The sequence below is a fragment of the Atractosteus spatula genome, chromosome 8 (genome assembly GCF_055471065.1).
Source record: "Atractosteus spatula isolate fAtrSpa1 chromosome 8, fAtrSpa1.hap1, whole genome shotgun sequence".
Lineage (NCBI taxonomy): Eukaryota > Metazoa > Chordata > Actinopteri > Semionotiformes > Lepisosteidae > Atractosteus > Atractosteus spatula.
Window position 1 is genome coordinate 16,535,036 of NC_142713.1, and position 21,858 is coordinate 16,556,893.

The window sequence follows — 21,858 nt, forward strand, 5'->3', positions numbered from 1 at the left end:
TTAAGCAAACAGAATATGACCTACGGTTCAATCTCTCTCTCTGTAAACCTGGATGCTAGAAAATGAAGGGGAGACACTTCAAAAGACACTTAGAATAGCTATAACAATATATTACAAATGCAATCTATGCAGTGTGGCTAGGATTACTCTCACGCTGAAAAATGCATTCCCTTCCACAATCCTGATTATGCTTCCTCTTGCAATGGCTTTTATTCTTACAAGTCTACTGATCCCAAATGCTGACATTCTCTAACTGTCTCTTATGCAACCACTTTGCTTATTAATGTGGTTACTTAAAAGAAAAGAACACATAATCTAGAATAACAATGTTTTCATCACTTTAAAAACTAACCATATGTTTATGAGAAATCACCTTGAGAAGGTTAAGGAATTGTAGTAATTATTCTATTATTTCAAGCTTGCAATGTGTTACAAACTAGAATATCCTGAAGAGCATCAATATAAAAATGTGTTGTCTGGCATTCAAGGTTAAATGGACAGCTGTCAGCCGACTGGGCACAAAGTTCCATTCAGATACTCTGAACTACTGAACTAAAATGATGTTGGTGGAAAAATCTGCAATATGTTTTTTTATTTTTTAATAGCCTAACAATCTGCTGATTTTTTTGGTTATGTCCATGCCATAGATGTTTATACATCTTGTTTAGAACACTAACTTGCAACACAAATGTCAAACTATAAAAGGTGGAAAAGTTCTTGCAACATATTTATTACTCATATACAGTATAAACAACAACGTAGAAACAGGTATGTCTGGTAGGTATAGACAACAACTTCACCTTGTGGCATACTCTTTCTATGGTAGTAGCTAATATTCTAACTGGGTGCATAGTTTGTTCACTATGATAGAGAACTTACAATAGTGATCATTTCCACTAAACATTCCAACATTCCACTTTCGACAACAAAGAATTAAAAAAATTGTGAACACTTTCCTCAATTTTTTAGCAATGTCACAACTTTGTTAAGTATAGCACATTTCACAGACAAGAGTACACTTACTTTTTTGTACTACCTTTTCCCTTAATTGAGTATTACAGTCAATATGATATACAGTATGACACAGTTACCCAGGATTTGTGTTCCTGTAAATATTAAATCAAATGACTTTACTAAAGAAACTACAACATTATTATCAATTAAATATCTTGTCTGGTTAGATTTCTTTAATGAAATAAAGCATTAAAACTAGCTTTATTTGCTTTGTTATTATTGTCTTAAATACATTTTCTTCAGGACAGCAAAATCATATTAACGACAAGGTGGGCAGGAGGCAGGATAATGAGCTGGACAGAAGAAAAAAAATATGATTACTTTTAGGACACCTTAGATAAGAGGAAACAAAACAAAATTAAAAAAATGAATTGTAGTTGTTCACACCTTGCCTGACCTACACAATGTTTTTTTGAATAACCGGTTAAACGACATGAGTGGCAGCTAGCAAGTGCAGAAAGAATTCAGTCAGACTATTCAGAAACCTTCAGGTTCACAGCTCTAAGTCAGTCAAAAACAATCTTAACAAGCTTTGTGTCTTAACTTATCCTGCAGCAGTTTCCTCTGAGTAGCAGTTCTCTTCCCCTTCTTTCTCGCTCTTTCTCGCACTTGCGAAATGTGATACATTAACTGAAACGAGTTATAGTTCCTACTAGAGACTTGTGGGAAGCATCTGAGTGGATTAGTCTGAAGTATGAGGAAACTTTTTTGATAAACTGAGAGTCTTTGAACAAATAATTCAACAATACAAGAAGTCTGCAAAGATTGTGGATGAGGAGCTCAATGAAAGTAAGACTACATGTGTTATTCCTACTACATACTGTATACAGTGCTAAAATTTTTGGATTGAGATTATTTGCTATTATGCCATTATTTGTTAATAGTAAACAGGGCAGGAGTGTACTTAATTTTGAGGAAGAAATAAAGCTCCGGAAACAATCGTTAATTGGCATGTTATAAATGTGTATGACATACAAAACTCTTACATTTAATAAAAAAAAAATCACATTAAAATTTCAAGAGTAAAATATATATTAAAAATAATTAAATTTACTAGCTACAGTCTTGAGCAAAATGAGATAACTATTTTATATATAAAATATTTGGAATGGATGTCTGAATTTGAGAAAACAAATGATGCAACAGAGACGACAAGAAGAACAGTGTCTGGGTTAAGCACTGTGAAGTCCCAGAGGTTCTGTTGCTTACAGCCTACCTCCACATGCACGTACTGTACAGTATACTGTAGAAATAGTTCACCAACAGATTAGGTAAGCAGAAGAAAAATAATTAAATTTAATGGCATTATAAACTTACCAGGAATATTTTACATACAAGATGGAACTATAAACAACTGCAAATTAAATTCCATATATATTCCACACTAGTAAGAAACATGTTAGTCACCATTATATAGTTGCTGGAAAATAATGTAAATAGTGCAGGAAAAAAAGATATTGTAGTAGATTTATCATTACCGGTACCTCAGTACTGCATTGAAGCAATACAGCGGCAATCTGGATGCTTGTATACACAGCAAACAGTGTAGAATACAGGAGAGGGTAGAAATGAATGTTTTATTAGACCACATGCAGAAAAACTGTTTCCACATCAGGTACTGTATGCACCATAAAAAGAATACAGAAACTTATTACAGAAAAACCAAGGGAGAGTATTTTGAAGAGAGATTTCACAGAGTGTAAAAAGATATAAATGATTTAAAAGTAATTGATCTGACCAGCCCTAGCAGGTAGGCATATTACTGTAAGTCTGGAGAGCAGAATGCAATGTGTATGTTTGTAACACAAATTTGCAATTGTTAAAAGCAAGTTTTGCACTGATGCAAATAAACACTTTTTTGTACAAAAATGATCAAAGCATGAAATAGAATAAAAGGCTATATTTTGAATTTAGAGAAATTCTGAACGTGTTGTAAAACTACATTTCATGCTTTGATAGAAGCATTCACCATAAAGAAAAAAAGGTCAATTCTGATGGCCTGTTCTCATCTCAAAGTCACTGTATTTTGCACATAAAAGTTTATCCTTTGACCTGAATGCATTAAACAGGATGCAGTTATCTTGTTATTAACCAACGAACGATAGAGTGCAACCCTTTGAGCAGAAAAGACACCCAAAGGGGAACCCCCAGTTAAAATTAGAATGTGGTTTTCCTTACTACTACATATACAGTACAAGGAATGACACTAAGAACACATAACTTGTCTAACAGCATAGAAAACACAATAACACTGATCTTTCTGAACTATTTAGCACATTTGAAAAACATGGAATGTAAGTCTGTTTAATAGACTTGGCTAGTTATGTGGGGTAGTTTTGCCAATGAATCTGAAGAGATGAAAACTAATACAAATAAATAAAACTAAAATGGAATACTGTACATGTATATTTCATTTTGCCTGTGCACAAGAATGAGTGTAGTCATTAAAGACATTTTTTTAAATAAGATTATAAAGGGCTCTATGTTTTCTGAATATTTAAAATGTGAACAAAAGAAACAATAGAATTTTAGATGGTAAAAACCAAGCAATATATTTTAAATGCAAAAATTGCATGGACATTTTGTGGAAAAAGTGTGAATTTGCATCGTATAATAAATCATATTATGTACCAACAAGACTATGCATATTTCTTAATGGTAATTCTTGTTTTATTTTTAGGATGGGTGGATTTTTGCTCTTGGTTTCTGTCTCTTCATTGCTTGCATTAGTAAATCAAGTGCTGACTGTTGAAAACATTCAGTCGTGCAGAATTTCAAGATACAATAAAGTGGATCTCTCCAATCATAATCTTACTAAAATACCATCAAGCCTGCCTAACGAGACTGAATACCTGGACCTCTCTTACAACAGGATCTCAATGCTCAGCAGTGAAGACCTGGTACTTTTACCCAACCTATGCATCCTAAAGTTAAATCACAACAGCCTGAAACACATCTCACCAAAAGCTTTTCAGAAAAACTCCAAGTTACAAATCCTCAACATCTCCCATAATTCCCTGAAGATCATTCCAGATCTTATTGTACCTCATCTTAGAATTCTTGACATATCGAACAACCTTTATAAAAGTTATGCCCTTAGAACATCATTTAGTAATTTTCTGCAACTCTTTAGTCTCACTCTTGGAAGTTCATATGCAAGGTCAATAAATATAACTGATTTTGCCCCTTTGCACACCATACCTTTAAAACAGCTCACTTTGGGAGATGGTCTTGGATTGCAAAGCTATGAATCGAGTTCATTTTCTCATCTTAAGTCCCTACAACAAATAACTCTCAATATGACATTTTGTGAAAAGACTTCAATGTTCCAGAATATACTGCAGGATCTGGATAAAATTCAAGTTCAGAGTTTAAGATTAATAAAGTTTCTGCCCCAGTTTTGCAATGTATCCAGTGAACAGTTTGAGGGGTTAAGAAAAATGACACACCTGAGCAACTTGACATTTGTGGACACCTGGTTCAACAGTTCAGTATTGACAAACCTACTATTATACATTTTTCAGTCTCCTGTTGAGGTACTGGGATTTTACAACGTAACATACAATGAAGACACAAGTGATGGTGTTACATTCTATGGTATTCCAGGATATAATGGAACAGACAAACTCAGAGCTCTAATATTTGATTATGTCCTCCATTATCAGTACAGTTACCCTAATATTCACATCAATGTATCCTACTTTTCCCAAATGACTTATCTGAAATTTTCTGGCACTGGTATGAACATTTCTCCTTGCAACCTGATCTCTTCTTTACCATCACTGGAAGTCTTAGATTTGTCAAACAACCTCTTAACAGACAATGGATTTTGGTGGTCTGGATGTTCCTACACTAATGTCTTTCCAGCTTTAAGGAAGCTTTATTTGAGAAAAAATAAATTCTCAAACCTTGCTTTTATCTCTGAAAAGACCCATCAGATGAAAGCTCTAGAAGAACTGGATCTCAGTTTTAATTCCCTTAAACTTGATGGACAATGTTCCTGGCCTTTCCATCTCACCACCCTCATTTTAAGTAATAATGACTTAGGTGACACTGTTTTTAATTACCTTTCCCCTCACTTGAGAAGCCTCAGTCTTTCTAAGACAGGTATTACAACTTTACAACCTGAAGTATTGTCCAAGTTGCCCAACTTAACACATCTCTTCTTGAGCTCCAACACCATAAGTGTTCTCCAGCCACATCTTGGAGCTCCCAAGTTGGAGGTGCTGCATGTGGATCAAAATGAAATTAATTTGGTCAGTGAACAATTAGCAAGACGACTGCAAAGATTAAAGCAATTTAAAGCAGGAAATAATCCATTTATCTGCAGCTGTGACTCATACTGGTTCATGACGTTTTTTAATAAATCTCTTCTCTCTGGCTGGCCATCTGACTATTATTGTAACTCCCCAGCCAAAATGGTTGGAAAGTTATTAGAACAGTATCAACCAAGCAAGATAACGTGTGAGGTGTGGCTCCAAGTTGTCATAGCAGTGCTTGTTGTCCTCATCGTCACTGGTGTCTTGAGCTTTACTTTCTATGTTTGTGATGGAGCCTGGTACCTAAAGATGTTGTGGGTATGGATGAAAGTGAAACGCAGAGGCTACAGGGAAGAAAAAAGACTGGTCAAGTCATCTTTCAAGTACCATGCTTTCATCTCCTACAGTCAGAATGATTACAGCTGGGTGGACAGCCAGCTAGTGCCCAATCTGGAGAACGCAGGCTTCAGACTTTGCATTCATGAGCGGGACTTTGTGCCAGGGGACTGGATTATAGATAATATCATTAACTGTGTAGAGGGTAGCTACAAGACACTGTTTGTGCTCTCTCAGAATTTTGTACAGAGTGAGTGGTGTAATTACGAGCTCTTCTTTGCCCAGCATCGAGCCCTAAGTATCCAACAGGACTCCCTGGTCTTCATTCTACTGGAGCCCATTCCTGCAGACTCCCTTCCGAGGAAGTTTCTGAAGCTCAGGGCTCTGCTCAGAAAGCAGACCTACCTGGAGTGGCCTAAAGACGTGAGGAAACAGACGTTTTTCTGGGCCAGCCTGAAGGGAATGCTGCAAACAGCTGATGCACAGATGGTAATGAAACAGGTAGCAAGGGAAATAGCAGAATCATGTCCACTCTTGACAGACACAGATTAACTTTTTTAGCAGCTACATTTCTAAACCACATTGTTTTATTTTGGGGGCTTCTTTATGTGATTGGTTTGGAATTTAGATGGTTAGGAAATGAGATGAGAAATAAGAATATCACTCTCTTTTTATCTTTTTTATGCTCATAGAACAGTTGAAATATTCAGCTGATGGGTGGAAAATATGAAGGAAATTTCCATGGCATTGTTATGATTCCTATTTTAAATGACTGCCTAATTAAAATGTGTTTTATATTCACAATTCCCTCAAGCCTTGTTTTGTAGGGCTTGTGTCTTGATTCTTCTGTAACAGGAATGCTTATAAAAATGGTGGAGAGGTATGGAAACAAGATAAACATTTTAAGTAGCTTTTTAATGTTAGTCAAAGAGCCTGCAGGTTTTAAAACAGTAGCAGGGCATGATTCACAGGTGGATTAGAAATAAATTACATTTATATCTTGAATATTAAAAGAGAAAATATATTTTGCTTATTAATGTTGGTTGGAAAATACACCATAAATAACAATATAACCTGCACATTATGTAGCTAGCTAGCAAGCCAGCCAGCCAGCCAGCAGTCATATCACCCTACAGCTCTCAACTGGCTACCCACTGAAGCTAAGCAGGGTTGAGTTCAGGGTTGAGCCTGATCAGTACCTGGATGGGAGACCTCCTGGGAGGCTACGATTGCTGCTGGAAGTGGTGTTAGTGGGACCAGTGGGGTGACCTACCCTGTGGTCTGTGTGGGTCCTAATGCCCTGGTATAATGTCGGGGGCACTGTACTGTAGTCAGCGCCCTCTTTCGGATGAGACGTTAAACTGAGGTCCTGACTCTCAGTGGTCATTAACAATCCCTTGTCTTTTCTTGATAAGAGCAGGGAGTTATCCCAGTGTCCAGGCCAAATTTCCCCCTTGGCCTTTACCATGGCCTCCAAATTATCCCCATGTATGATTGGCTTGCATTTGCCCTGCGTTGGACTGGTGCCCTGTCCAGGGTGTACCCTGCCTTGTGTTTGTTGCTTACCAGGTAGGCTCCGGCTTCCCGCAACAGCGTATGTTATAAAGCAGTGTGGCAAATGACATGATGTGACATTATGTAGCCATTTGTATATGTCACAGCATCAGATTAATTGTACAGTACATTAAGCTAAACAGAAATGGTTGTGGATGTAATATTCAGAAAGCAAACAGAAATGTAAACATCCTTGTTTCTTCAGGTTTTGTCAGATTGAGAAAAGAAAAATCTCTGTAAGGAAAGAAAAATCATCTTCTCACGTACAGTATAAGTATTTAAGAGCTATAAAGTTACTATTCTGCTAAGCACTTTTGTTGACAACATAAACTGTATAAAATATGGTATATGTATAAAATGTAGGATTTCAAGTTCCAGACCTCTTAAAATTAAAGGGGAACTGCAGTCCCAATTTCTCAATCCAGGTATGAAATCTTGGTAACAAGTCCACTGACGGTATTTCAATATTTTACAAATTATGAATTAAGCACAAGGTTGTGAAGTTTGAGAAAGAACTGTATTGTCGCCACGTTGTTGCAAGCTGATGGCCTCTCCATGGGCAAGAGAGAGAGTTCTCGTGAATTGTGAAGTAAAAACAGTCCGTCCGGTCCCTAATCACTGTAAGTAAAGCTGTTTGGTCTCCAAGCAATGTTAATGCTTTTTTAGATTTTCTAGGGATTTTCAACAAGCTGAGAGATGGGTAATAAGCATTCGCACTAATGTTGGTTCCCATTTAAAAACTACTTGACGAGATTCAGCAGGTGTTTCAACATGATCTGCATGCAGGGTTAACAAGTATGTAGTATCTGTTGATAAAACTGTCTCAAAGTTGTTACTGTATGTTGAATTCAACAGCACTCATTCAAATCGGCAGTCATGATAATGTGTCCAAAGACACGTCACCTTGTACATTGGTTTCATAACATTATAAAGTAGCAAAATTAGCTTGTTCTAAAGCATGTGTTTTATTGAGATAGTGGTGGAGCGGTGGCACTGTGGCTAAGGATCTGCACCTGTGGCTGGAAGGTTACCGGTTTAAATCCAGCGGCTGGCAGAGGAATCCTACTCTGTTGGGCCCCTGAGCAAGGCTCTTAACCCCAGCTGTTCCAGGGATGCCATATAAATGGCTGATCTTGTGCTCTGAACCCCAAGCTTCTTTCCCTGTCTGTGTGTCTCATGGAGAGCAATCTGAGGTATGAGAAAAGACAAACTGGCTAATAAAGTGATCTTATATGTATTAATTTTCTTTGGTTAGGAGTTTACATGACTAAGAACAGTTATGAACACAGGTCAGTTTTTACGTCACTGGAAGTTTTGTTGCCTTGTTCTGAATCACAGACAATAACAGCAATACGGTGCTAAGCGTACATGGAAATTACATCTATTTTGTGATGAAAATTGGAGTTTTAACATGTTACAATGTACTTTGTATTTTCATTGTGGTTTGAAATGCACTTGTCAATGTTGATTCTTTATAACCCAAAAATATAAAAATAGCATTGCAGTTCCCCTTTAAGCCCTCTATCTCTCAAGCAAAGATTAAAGATCTGATGACTATTTCTGTAGAATACCATGATTATACATTATACCGTATACATAAAAGTTAGTTTCCTGGAAAGCAATAAAAACCTTTTTTTTTGTTTCAAATAACTCAGAATTGACAGCTTTATTTTAATAAATTCCTATGTTAATTTGCAGGAGCCTGGTGCCTGTAAAAATTACTGGTGATTTCAGATAAGCCAGAATTCTTGGTAGTCTCAATTGTCTTTGTAAATGCCATCTTTGAGAATGTTACATTTATTTTACTCAATTATACTGTACACATCTCTCAAATTGAATGCTGCAGTTGTTTTGCCCAAAAGAACTTAAAAATTTAACTTGTAACATTTTAGTGCAATGCTCGAAATGAAACATTTTAGAATCCAATAAACAGTACATGCAAAAGCATTCAGAACCTTACACAACCTTTGTGGTCAAAGTGTTATATTAGATGCAACTCCAGCCTAGTGCATCACTCAGTTAACAACATCCCTACTGTCTAGCATGCCGGTGGAAGAATTATGTAACAATTCAGATTCTCATCAGCAGGGACTAGGAAGCTTGTCTAGACTGATGGGAACAAACAGTAGACGGAGCAAATTAGTGGCAATTTTTAGGGGAAAATCTACTTCAGACATAAAAATCCACCTTTTAGTAGGAAAACAATCAAGCAGAAAGCCAAGCTACACTAGAAAAGGGAATGTCCTTGAGGGACCCAGTCTGTCCTGACATGACATGCATCTGTGGAAACACTTGAACATTGATGTCAATCAATGATGCTGAACATCTTGAGACCTTCGAGAATGGGCAGAAATAATACAAATCAAATGCAAGGTCTGTAGAGACGTACCCAAATAGACTTGCAGCTGTGTACCAAATATTGACAGCATGCATCTGAATACTTGTACAATCAACAAATTTCATATTTTTCTTTTGTTCTTATTAAATTGACTATCTCATCTTACCCTTAGAAGTCTTCAGCTTGAGCATTCAGGTTTTGAATAAAATATATAAAAAATGTGTATGCATAATATTTTCATTTCACAAAATGGGACACTGTATGAAGGATCTGAATACTTCTGCCATATCAGGGTCATAATTGACACAAACACAAACCCTTTTTTGTAGTCACATGACATATTATTGAGAACACTTCCTTTGTGTTAGCAACTTATTACACAGGTGATTCTTTTGTACAAAACATTTCTACAGAATTTCAAAACTGTCCACATGAATTGTACAAAATACCAACTATGAAATGCAAAGCCTGCTGAATTTTTAAATAAAATTAAAACTAAATTGAAACCCAGGTTTTCTCCTGTTTAAAATATCTTTGGAATAAATTATTTTGGTTCAATTTACTGTTGTATGATTATATTGATAAATATTTTCAATTCAGGATAAGATGACTAGACAAAAGCAGGGGAGAAACAAAATGTGTAATATTGAAATCATATATGTGCTCATGGAATAAATTGAGAAACAGGCAAGTTCTGGTAATTTTTATAAAATTTTAAGTGATACCACATGATCCTCAACTTCTCAGTGAGTACTGGAGCTATAGGCAGAACAGTTTGTGTTAGAGGAGGTTTGTTTAAGTAGTTCCTCAAAGCTTGAATGAAATACAGTATAGAAAGTAATGGTTTGGAAGATGGTTTAGGACTAAGAAAGTACCAAGAATAACCCTAAAATGTGAAAAAACCTAATGAGGTCATCGACTGTACATAACTAAAAGCACATAACTAAGGTAAAGTGCATCACCAGTGTGTTACTGTGTTACTGTATGTCAGTACGTAGCTAAATCACCATCGACATATTAATTGATGCTGGAAGAGGCATTATTGGGGCCAGTATGGTGCATTCACCCTGCGGTCTGTGATGGGCACTGTCCTTTGGATGAGATGTAAAACTGAGCTCCTAACTCTCTATGGTCATTAAAAATCCCAGGGCGTTTCTCTAGAAGAGTAGGAGTGTACCCTGTTGTCCTGGCCATATTTCCCATTGGCTTTTATCAATCATGGCCTCCAAATAATCATGTTTGAAATGGGCTCATCACTCTGTTCTCCTCCCCACTGATACCTGATATGTAGTGTGTGTTCTGGTGCATTATGGCTGCTGTCGCATCATCTAGGTGGATGCTGCACATTGGTGGTGGTGGAGGGGAGTTTTCATTACCTGTAAAGTGCTTTGAGTACAGTGCCCAGAAAAGCGCTATTTAAGTGTAAGGAATTATTATTTTCTCCTCATGTCCGGATGCTCTGGGTTCCTCCCACAGTCCAACAAGACGCACTGGAATGTTAATTGGATTCTGTAAATGAACATGTGTCATGAACATGTTTGTGTCTGTATGTGTCCTGCAATTGACCGGCAGCCTATGGGTGTATCCCGTCTTGCACCCACTGTTTGCTGGGATAGGTTCAAGCTCCCCTGCAACAAAATATAGAAAAAAGAGATTAGAAAATGGATGGACGGATTAAAAAACTACATTTTAATACTTACCTGTGAAGTGAAATTGGAAAGCACAGACCTTTGGAGACATGTAGCACATTTGATTACATTTCTAACAGAATAAGTAACTCTATTGCTTTAATAATTTTATTTTAACCAAAAAAAGTTACAAATACAGTACACCAATTTCACAGAAATCATAATTACATATCCTCAAAGCTGGTATACAACTGCCGTGTCCTGAAGCACAAATGGGAAAAAGTTAAAAAATAAACTCTTAGACAAAAGTTGAAAGATGTGATGACAAATGCAAGCCAAAACAACGTGGGAACAACTGAACCACTCATTAAACAATTTACAATGCTTTTCCTTAGAAAATAACTATATCGAACCATAAAGCTGTCTACTGCAATACAGTACTTTGGTCTTTTTCAAAACCAAAAGCAACAGGCAAGTGTATTAAACATCTCTGTGCTGGAGTGTTATTGTGTTGCTCATCGCAATATCCACATTATAGCTTTATAGTACAGTAGGCGACATGGAGCAGCAATTATGTCTTAGTAGCACCAATACACATAATGCTACTTTGAAAATCAGATTTGTGTATAGAATGCTAATGTTGACTTATGAGTCGTGTGAAATATGATCGCCTTTTTTCACCTCAGTTCTATTTTTACTTTCAGTTCATACCACACAATTTACAACAATTATCTGCCCGGATACCTGTCCGTTTTCATTTACAATGAAGTCCAGTCATGTGATTCAGTCTCTTACTATGGACTCTCAAAAAAACTCATGATTGTTTTCAGCTAAACTGTCTTAACTTTGGATTATCATCAGTCTGTTTCTTACATTGTTTCATTTAATATGATCATGTCAAGCAGATCTGAAATTCAAAATGGGTTTCTACAATGCTTTAGTAAATATCTTTCAATAAATGTTGAATACTCTACTGTACAAAAAACAGAAAACAGCTGGGATACAAAATAGGTAACAGTAAAAAATTAAGGAGTTTGTTATGATGTCTTTTGACACATGTGTCTTTTTGGAGTTAGCATGGTATACCAATTGCTTCGTAAAATTCCTTTCTTTATGAAGGAGGAAGTTGTTTTTGTAAACAAGGAAGGGGAGATCTCCTTTTAGCCACATAAATAAGAATTCTGGTTAATAAAAAGGTTTGGGGACATTCTGTTCCAGCTCCACTAACTAACTCCGGTTGAGTAAAGGAGAAATACAGAACAATTCATATAAATGCTAGTCTGGTATTTAAGTGCAACAACATCTGGACATTTACACAAGGAACTCCTGTCCTACAGGAAACACATCATGGTGGTTAGCTCTTCTAAACAGCAGCTCTGTTTCAGTTATTAGTCAGGGGATACAATTCATATAGAGTCAGTAGGAGAGTAGAAAAAATCATCTTTATCTAATTTGTCATTTTCCACAGAACCACCCCCCTTAAAATACTACCACTTCCTTTCCATAGCATAAGCATTAATTCAAAACCTGTAACATCAAAGCTTTCATGCAGAAAAGATCAAAGTTAATTAAATGAAAGAAAGGCAAACCATCAACAGGACATTAAGCAGTCAAAAACTAGGGAATATACATAAAATCGAAACAACGAACCCAACCCCCTTGTCTAAATGGTTTTCTAATCATAGAAAGACAAGATTTTGGCAATAATTCAAAATTGAACTCTATTAAATGGAAATAATCCAAGTGCAATTTCTTTACAAATCTTGTAGAGCAAAATACCAATTTGGATTTTGCTTTACACGGCATAACACTAGAAATCTAGAGGCTGTTAAAAGCCTACATAAAATGCAGGTATCTAAATAAGGAATAGGACTGTTAATACAAAAAGAAACTATGGAGAAAATATGTCTTATGTTTTATCATAAGGGTTCAACAGAAAAAAGTTTATAAAAATTCAAAAATATGAGCTCATCATAAATAATATCAATCAAATCAAATAATGAAGAAACAAAACTGTTTTTCCAAATTCATAGCTCAACATGCACAGCAAGTAAGTACAAGCTGCATTTTCCTTGTAGTGGACACAAGGTCCAAAAGTAGTTGAACATTCATCAGGACTTTGTGAAGAGAAAAGCTACATAGCATAAAAATACCAGGTCAGGTGTTACAGGTCATACTGTGCTGAATGAGGTGTTGCTTTGATGCAGAAAAACACATTTAACACAATATGAAGCACAGAACAGAGAAGACACTAACACATCACCCTCCAGGGTGACCATGCCTGTAACGTTTTTTGATGGAGCGGTTATCCCAGTATGGGTGTGTTGCACGTGTTTACAACAGCATGTTTTACATTCCGTGGGGGAGGAGCCATCACTTCCTGTTCATCTGTGGCAAAAACCAGATGTCTTACATAAACAGGATTGTTAAAAAATGCTATTATGAATGTCAAAGTGAAATGTGCTTGGAAAATGATAAATTAATCTGGGCAAGATACATAATTACATATAACATTTTTGACCTTGCAAGAGCAGAATTAGGAGAAAAGTGAAAAAAGGTGGCGACATCTCATGTGTAGCTCTCTCTTTTATGTTGTTTATTTCTGTGTCATGTCCAGTACTATCTGTAAAAAATATGTGTGCAGCCATCACTTATGATTGTCAAACACTCTGCTTCAAATCTGATTTCAGTTGAAATGCAAGTAGACAGACAGCTTTTCTTCACAAGACCAGAGCTAACAGGGACATGAACGCAAGTGGATAAGGGGTAAGAGACGTGGCATGTTAGCATGTCTCTGGCAGCGCACCTGTTAGTCCCTGCACCCCAGCATCCTGCTTGCAAACCTGCAATCGCTTGACAGTAAGACTGATGAACTTTACCGTCAGATCAACACCCGGCGCAACATGACAGACTGCTGCATCTTCCTTTTCACTTAAAACAGGGCTAAAACCAAACATTCCTGTATAACGCACTGGATTAATAATCGTTGGTGCACTGATGTAGAAATTCTCTAAAGATGTTGCTCCTCTAATCTGGAATACCTCACTACCAAGGTAATTCTCGACTGTTATTGTGACCGCTCTGTACATTCACCCGCATTCTCATGCTGAAGTGGCACTCGGCAAGCTGTACAGCATCATCAGTAAATATGAAAACGCGCATCTGGAAGCTGTCTCTTATGGCGAGTGAATGTAATTACTGTAATCTTAAAATAGTACTACCAAAGTACTTTCAATGCTTCTCTGTTGCCACTTGAGGCAACAATACCATGTATCACTACTACCCACCATTATGTGGGCATCCTGCTCCATGTCATGTCCGCACTTTGGAAAGTTTGACCACACCTCCATGCCCCTTCATCTTGTTTATAAACAGCAGCTAAAGAGCATGCCACCTGCAGTAAAGACCGTGCAGCACTGATCAGATGCTGCCAAGCACAAACTTACAGGCTGTTTTGAAATGACTGATTGTGGAGTACTTTCAAAGATTCTTCCACAGAGAGGGTCACATCCTACATCAGTTACTGTGAGGACAGATGTGTTCCTACAGGAAATTCTCCAATCAGAAACAGTGGACAGTGAACAAAGACATCTGCAGTAAACTTAAAAGCGCCATCTGCTTCCTTTCAATCAGATGGAGGACTGTACAAAAAAATCAAGGTGATCTATAGAAAGCCAGCAAAACTGGCAAAACAGGAATACAAAGACAAATTAGAAAAGTAGCTTGGGGGTACTGACTCAAGGCCCATGTGACAAGGCTTGCCAGCTATCATGAACTATAAAGGTGATGCCATGACAACAATCTGGCCCTGAATGTCAACACGACAAAAGAATTCATTGTGGACTTCAGGAGACCCAGAGGGAATCACGCCCAAATCAGTACTGAGGGCAAAACAGTGGAACCTGCCAGCTGCTTCAGATTCCAGGTATGCCAACTTGGCTTGGTCTCGCACATGGAAGCCTGTCACAGAAAAAAAGCACAACAGCACCTCCACTTTCTGCAGCACCTAAAGAAATGTGGTATGGGCAAGCAACTACTCATAAACGTTTACCACAGTGGTAAACAGTAGCGGTATTTCCTCTGCTGATGCATCACTACCAGATGAGCTGAACACCTTCTACACCCACTTTGAGGCTAAGAACACAGAGTCTGATATAAAAAATCCCACCGAACTAGGGAACGTTGTATTACAGCTCTTTAAACATAAGATGCGTAGAGCCTTTATGACACTGAAATCCCACAAAGCAGCTGGCCCAGATGGTGTTCCCCCTCATGTTCTTAAAACCTGTTTTGGCCAGTTATCTCCTGTACTGTATATAGAGACTTCTCTCTATCCCTGCCAGTCATACCAAGGTGCTTCAAGAAAAGTACAATTGTGTCACTGCCCAAGAAGACCAAGGTAACATGTGGCACTGGGCTGTACTCCTTGTTCACCTATGACTGTACAGCCATTTACAGCAGCAACCACGTTACGTTCGCTGATGACACCACAGTTATTACTTTTCCTAAAAATTACCCATTTGTTTTTCACTTAAATATTGTTGGTTACATGATCTTAAATTAATGATGATTAAAGGTTGAAAAAAGGTCTGACATGAGACACAGGCAGGAATGACAGTGTATCCCATATTACACTATTTTGTTCCTCCTGCAGAGGTTCAACTGGTTATATTTCAGAAAACACAAATGAAAGAAATGCGTTCTGATACTGGCAGATTACAGTTAATTAAAAATCACAAAGGTAAATTTAAAATACCCCACAAAGAAAGCCTGTGTTTATAAGCAGAACAAAAAACAAGAGACAGCCACTGCCCAGGACCCAGGTTTGAAAACAGCAGCTCTAAAGCGAACCCAAGATACTAATACTAATAAACCAACAGAATGGTTATGATTAATATTTGAAGTCTTGATGTAGTGTTCACTGTCCCTTTAACAATACTACTTGGATCTTCCGTGTGCTGGATTAAATATTAATGAGTAATCTGTTTTTTTCCATTTTTAAACATTCAGATATTTTATTATCACATGACTTTATAAAAATAAATACTTGTCTGGTAAACAAATCTCACAAACTGAATCCAATTTCACAGCGAGAACAAATTCAATAAGGATGATTCCCCCCCATCCTTAATATAGACTGTTTAAGAACTATTGTCCACCAGCTTAATGTACGGTATATGCAGCAATACAAGTTGAAATGAACTGTTTTACAGAGATCAAAGAATATTTTAACACAAGATTTTAACACCAAATAAAATAGCCCATAATTATTCCAGTGGAGGGTGGCACAATGGCAGGGGCAATGAGAGCTGCTGCCTCAGAGCTTATGGGTCTTCAATTCAATTCCAGGCTGGAGGGCCTGCTGTTTGTAGTTTGTTCATTCTTCAAATGTTCGTTTGGCTTTTCTGCAGGCGCTCACACCTTCCATCTGCCGGTCTGGGTTACTTGGGGTCTATAAATTGTTCCCGTGTGCTTGCCTGGTAATGCATTGGTGTGTCTTCCGGGGTGAAATCCAGCCTTCCATCCTGTGTCCCCAGGATAGTCATCAGGTTCCAGCCGCCATTGCCAGGAACAAACAGCTTTGTGATAGCAGACTCCATTGGAAGAGATGTCTTTAAGAGGAATTACTTAAATAGATTTACAAAAATGAAGGGAGATGTATTCCAACAAAGTACAACAGGTTCTGCTTGATTATCATAGTGATTTGGGCATATGGATGACACCAAAAGTACCAATACTGCAAAATAATATATTTTCTTTTACTCCCATACAATTTGGAATAGCCACTTTGGAATATGTGTTTTTCTTATCTCAGCTCACAGCTAAGAACCCTGAAACCTCACTCAGAGGAGACTTAGGAAGTGTAGGCAGACTCCCCCAAAGAGCCATTGAACTTTTAACACAACACAGGCAAGGAAGTCCCACATCAGAGGCTCAGCACTGTCTGAAGGTGAGGTGCATCCCTCACAGAAACCACCACATGCCTGCTGACATCCTTGAGCCCACAGGGGTTGCAATGTCCCTTAGAGGTGAGAAAGCCCTAGGGAATTAACCACACCCTTTCCATTGAGCTGTCTCACGCTTGAACCTGTCCTCAGAACATTACCTACACTCTGAGTCACCTGGGAGGCCCTTCAGAGCTAATCTAAAATGTAATAAGAGAGGAAAAATGAAAAGGCTTAAGTGCTTTTCAGATAATCTAAAAATAGACTAGCTTGTTTGAAGAAGAATATGTTAAAATGTAGAAATGCAGAATATGTAGAAAGTCTGCTTATGAATTTCAGCCTGTTTCAAAGGCGGGAAATGGAAGTGACTGTTTGCCAGACCTTAAGTATTTAAAAGAATGCATCATTACTGTCAAAAGACATCATTTTCTGTACTATAAGCATTTTTTAAAGGACTGAGTTGTCTTTAATGATTAACATGCTCATCTGTGTTACCACAAATACAGACTTAAGTATTGGTACTCCATATCTCCAATACATATTCCCTTTGCTAAGCTAAAATGGTGTTTGTTAAAATACTACATTTTTTAAAACAGCTCATTTACATTTTGTCTAGCACTCAAACCTTCTAGCATGTCATAGCTGAGACCTCTAGTTAACTATTTTAAAATGGAAAACATATCGCTGTCAAGTAAGGAACTGTAGAGGTCTGTTCCAAATAGAACTTGCAGAAAATATTGCTCCATACAGTAGTGTCTCTTGATGCTAAGAAAGAGAAAGATAGTGCAGAGAAAAGTGTCAACTTCCTAGGCTGGACCGTCTTCTTGAAAATTTTACACGTAAGACATAACTACATCTTCATGAAAGTCTTTAGTACATATTAAAACAACCTGACTAAATATTTCAAATAAATCTGGTCTTAGTGCTATCGATTTAATTCACAATATGATCCAACAGTAAATATCCTCATGTGAATAGATATGTAAACCCTTACATTTAGTAACTGGTGGCATCTCCATGAGTGGCAATTACTTCAACTAGATGCTCCTTTTAAAAGATGATCAATTTCTTGCTTCATCTCTAAGGAATTTTGGCCCCTTCTTCCTTACTGTTGCAAGTCATTGATCTGTCAGGATTTTTCTTACAAGAACACCTCTTATTTAGAGCCTGCCATATCACTTCAACATGGTTTGGTTTCAAACGTTGACTTAGCTAATCCAAAAAACAAAATTTCTTCTTTATCAGCAATTCAGTAGCAGATCTGTGAGTATGTTTAGGATCTTTATCTTGCTGTGGGACCCACTTTCAACTCTGCATCAGCAGACGGCTAGAATAATCCACGTGCTCTTTGGTAAACCTGAGAGAGGCAGCAAAGTTCTCTCTGTAGAGCAAAGATTTGTTATCACTAAATTATGGCATGACATGTTCCCACTACTTTTTGGAATGAAAATTGTAATGTCCATAATTAGTAGTTCACAAACTTTTTCTCTGCACTGTATAGGATGAATACATGGTAATTCTCACTGTTCCTCATATTATTTTCTGGAGTTGTGTCACTATGGTCTTGAATATTTTCCTTTTGGTTACATATTGCTTTATTACCCTTTTCAGTATGACGAGCATCAAGTATTTTTTCGGAGGTCCTCTGAAATCAATTTAAATCATGGCATGACATGTTTCCACTACTTTATGGAATGAAGATCAAAATCAAACTTTCTAGCCATTATGTTGATCTGATGTTAGCTGGTTTTGATTAAACAAGGGTATCATGGTATGAAATTGCAAAATCCATACTTAGTAGTTCGCAAACTTTTTCTCTGCACTGTTTAGGATGAATACATGACAATTATCATTGTTCATCATGATTATTCTGAATGGATTAGGCAATATCAGAGATGATTTCCAAAATAAAAGTATAAGCTAAAAAAGGATGTATAAATCTTGACTAGGCACTTCAGAGGCTTTGCTAGACAGATTTAGAAACCAACCCAGAAACATGAAAACTGAATACATAGGACTGAACCAAAAGATATCTCAGAGTTAGATCATACAAATTTAAACATTTTAATTGCAGAAGGCAATTACAATTTAAATAATTCTTTATTGTGCTTTACTGAACAGAACTAACCTGCCTGCTTAAGCTAAATTGTACTTTTAACTTGCTTTATTACTCAAGTTGCTCCACATGTCTTATAGTCACGCGTTCTTTAATCTTTCCACACAATCTTAGCCCACTGAACAGAGTTCCCTACTGATGATAAAGAGAACTACAGTCTACTACTCAAAAAGAATGGCAGATTACGTTCTTAGCAATTATTCACTCATTTTTCTTCTTTATATAGAATACACATCAACATCAACAACCCATCTTAAATATAATTTAATTTTAATGACTAAAAAGTCACAATTGTTCACTCAAACCAGAAAAAATGTTATAAAAAAATAACTTTGCCTCCCCCCCCTTATAAAGGCAAAATAAAGTTCTTCAAATATCAAAACATTCACATAAAAATCATTTGTTTATTTTCAGTAGTGTCACATACTGTAATAATATATTCTTTTTTTGGAATATATTAAATATAATTTCCCCCAAACATCCAAGTCCTGTTCATGTACTATTGTCTCATAAATTAATCTCCTGACATCCTGGAAAGAAAACCTCAAAGACCAAGAGCAAGTAACCTTGGCCTGATCCTGACACACTTGGCCAGGAGTTCCTCCATTCTGACCCCACCTCTCACTACTGGAGTGACAGCATTCCAGTAGAATTAAAGTGCCTGAGCCAGACAAGCCAAGGGCACCTCAGTGGTGGCGCTACGTGGACCTGAAGAGCCGTCTGTTCCACATTCCACGCTTGGAGTGATAGTGGTGTAAGAAATTCCTGAGGTATATGCGTTCAACTTCAAGTCCAGCTTGTAAAATCCTATAAGAAAAAACAGAGGAAAGATAACAGTTAAGTGTTAATGTATATTAATACAGTACATTTAATTCAAGTATATCATATACAGTGTGTTACAAATGTATCTTGTACTTAACCCGATAGTAACGTGAATAACATTTATTCTTATTTACCTGTCCAGCAGCTCCCAATCTTCTCCGCCCCAGCGGTCCCGAAATTCCAGGGTGTTCATCCCACCAGCAGCATCCAAGTCAGACTTGTAAATTCCCAGCAGTCCAAAGCCATTTACCTCCCAAAAGCCTATCAGACAGACAAGAACAACTGAGTGGGCTGTCTTTTCACTATGCTTATTTAAAGGCAGAAATTAAAATCAATAATATTTTTGCAGGAAAACGTTGTAAAGTAGTTAGAATTACTTTTTTGAGGCATAAATTTCCTAGGTTCGCTTAATAGGTCTGACTTCAGTACAATTTGACTAAAGTGATCTTACTGAAGTTACTATATGTATTGCCCAGAATTTAAACAGAAATGAAGGGATGTTGCCTTTGAGGGAATGTTATACATTTTATAAAAACTAACAAACTGCTTATCTTTTAGTTTTCTATCTGCTTATAACATTGGCAAATGGAAGCATACCAGGGGACACCTATAGGTCAGTGGAAAACTACAGCTAAAGTCTTAAAGTAAAAAGGGAAGTAGAATGTCTTGTTTTGCAAATGTAAGCAATAACGAAAGTCTCAATAAGGAGTTGTTGTCTGTTATCCAAGCTTGACTAAGAACTAATGGTTCGTTTCAGGGATTAGGTAATCTATGTTAAAGGTAGGAAGTTTGTCTGTTACTATGTATAAAAAGCACTGAGCAACATCTTTCGGAGAGACTAGCTTTTTCAAGCTGATCTCCCGTATGCATACAAATAAACAGCTCTTCTTTCACCAACACCCGGACTCTGACATTTTAATGTTTCTACACCTTCTACAGTTGTATGCTTCAGATGCAACATAAAAATGACACATCTGAAAAATTTTACAAATCAATGTTCAAGTTTTTAAATTATTCCTCAAAGGAGTATGGGGTCTGCTTCTTTTGTAGCTGTATTTAATTTTCACGTCAAGGAGCTAAGTAAAAATATCTTCAAAAATACCTTTCAATACGTCAAAAATGAATCAGCTAAAGCACGAATGTGCTACAGTTTAAGGAGGATTCTGTAGTATTCATGTCCCACAGACAAACTGTAGAGGCTACTTTCTAGTTAAACAGCCTGGCAAAACACTTCTGGAGGAACAGCAACACAGAATCAGTATACAGACTCAGGTCTGTGCTAAAAAACAGGATCAGTTAATAAAATCCTTCTTTACTTTGGTTTATTTAGCAATTTAATTGCCAAGACGTGTTATCATGAAAGGATTCTCTTTTGTGCAACCCAAAATATATATTACAATTCATTCCATATTCTGTTGTTCATTTTTGGCACTCCAACACTAAAAACACACTTTTTGCATTAAAGGAAGCAGATTAAAATCCTAATCATATTGTATTAACACTGCCCTTTTGGGAAGCAGAACTGACTACTCCACTCTGCCCAGCAAGGTTCAACTGGTCCCACAAAAATGTGTTGATAGGTGCTACTCCTGATTCATGCTTGAAATATAAAGGTTTTATATCCCAGGATCTCATTCAGTCAATTCCTGAACCAAGTCAGGGAATTTCAACAACATAGCAGGGTAGCTTGTTCTATACCCCACGCTCCTCTGTTCTCGGTTTTCAAAGCCCTTCCACATACATTCTAGGGGAGTAATCTGGTTCATATTTCACTGTTCATTCTGAAGAGATCTGCGGGGTTGACTTTGTTCAAGACAAAAAAGAATCAGTTCCTTCAAAATGTCAG

At 37.1% G+C, this 21,858-nt stretch overlaps 2 protein-coding genes across 2 annotated transcripts in view; one reads left to right on the forward strand and one right to left on the reverse strand.

Moving 5' to 3' along the window:
- The first annotated feature begins 1,522 nt into the window (after window positions 1-1,522).
- On the forward strand, window positions 1,523-10,001 carry LOC148829217 (toll-like receptor 1). The gene is made up of 2 exons (XM_088924304.1): window positions 1,523-1,803; window positions 3,695-10,001. Exon 2 carries the CDS (start codon window positions 3,696-3,698, stop codon window positions 6,159-6,161), a length of 2,466 nt encoding a protein of 821 aa, XP_088780430.1. The 5' UTR covers window positions 1,523-1,803; window position 3,695; the 3' UTR covers window positions 6,162-10,001.
- A 9,438-nt stretch (window positions 10,002-19,439) lies between these two features.
- Window positions 19,440-21,858, reverse strand: part of b4galnt3b (beta-1,4-N-acetyl-galactosaminyltransferase 3b) — an 88,262-nt gene continuing 85,843 nt past the window's right edge. The window contains exons 18-19 of the mRNA XM_088924206.1: window positions 20,147-20,273; window positions 19,440-19,997 (exon numbers count right to left, since the gene is read on the reverse strand). Of these exons, the coding sequence (XP_088780332.1) occupies window positions 19,889-19,997; window positions 20,147-20,273 (236 nt within the window). The 3' untranslated portion in view covers window positions 19,440-19,888. The remainder of the gene's footprint in view (window positions 19,998-20,146; window positions 20,274-21,858) is intronic.

Coding starts and splice junctions, on each gene's coding strand:
- LOC148829217 (XM_088924304.1), top strand. CDS start 3,696: ATGGGTGGATTTTTGCTCTTGGTTTCTGTCTCTTCATTGCTTGCATTA.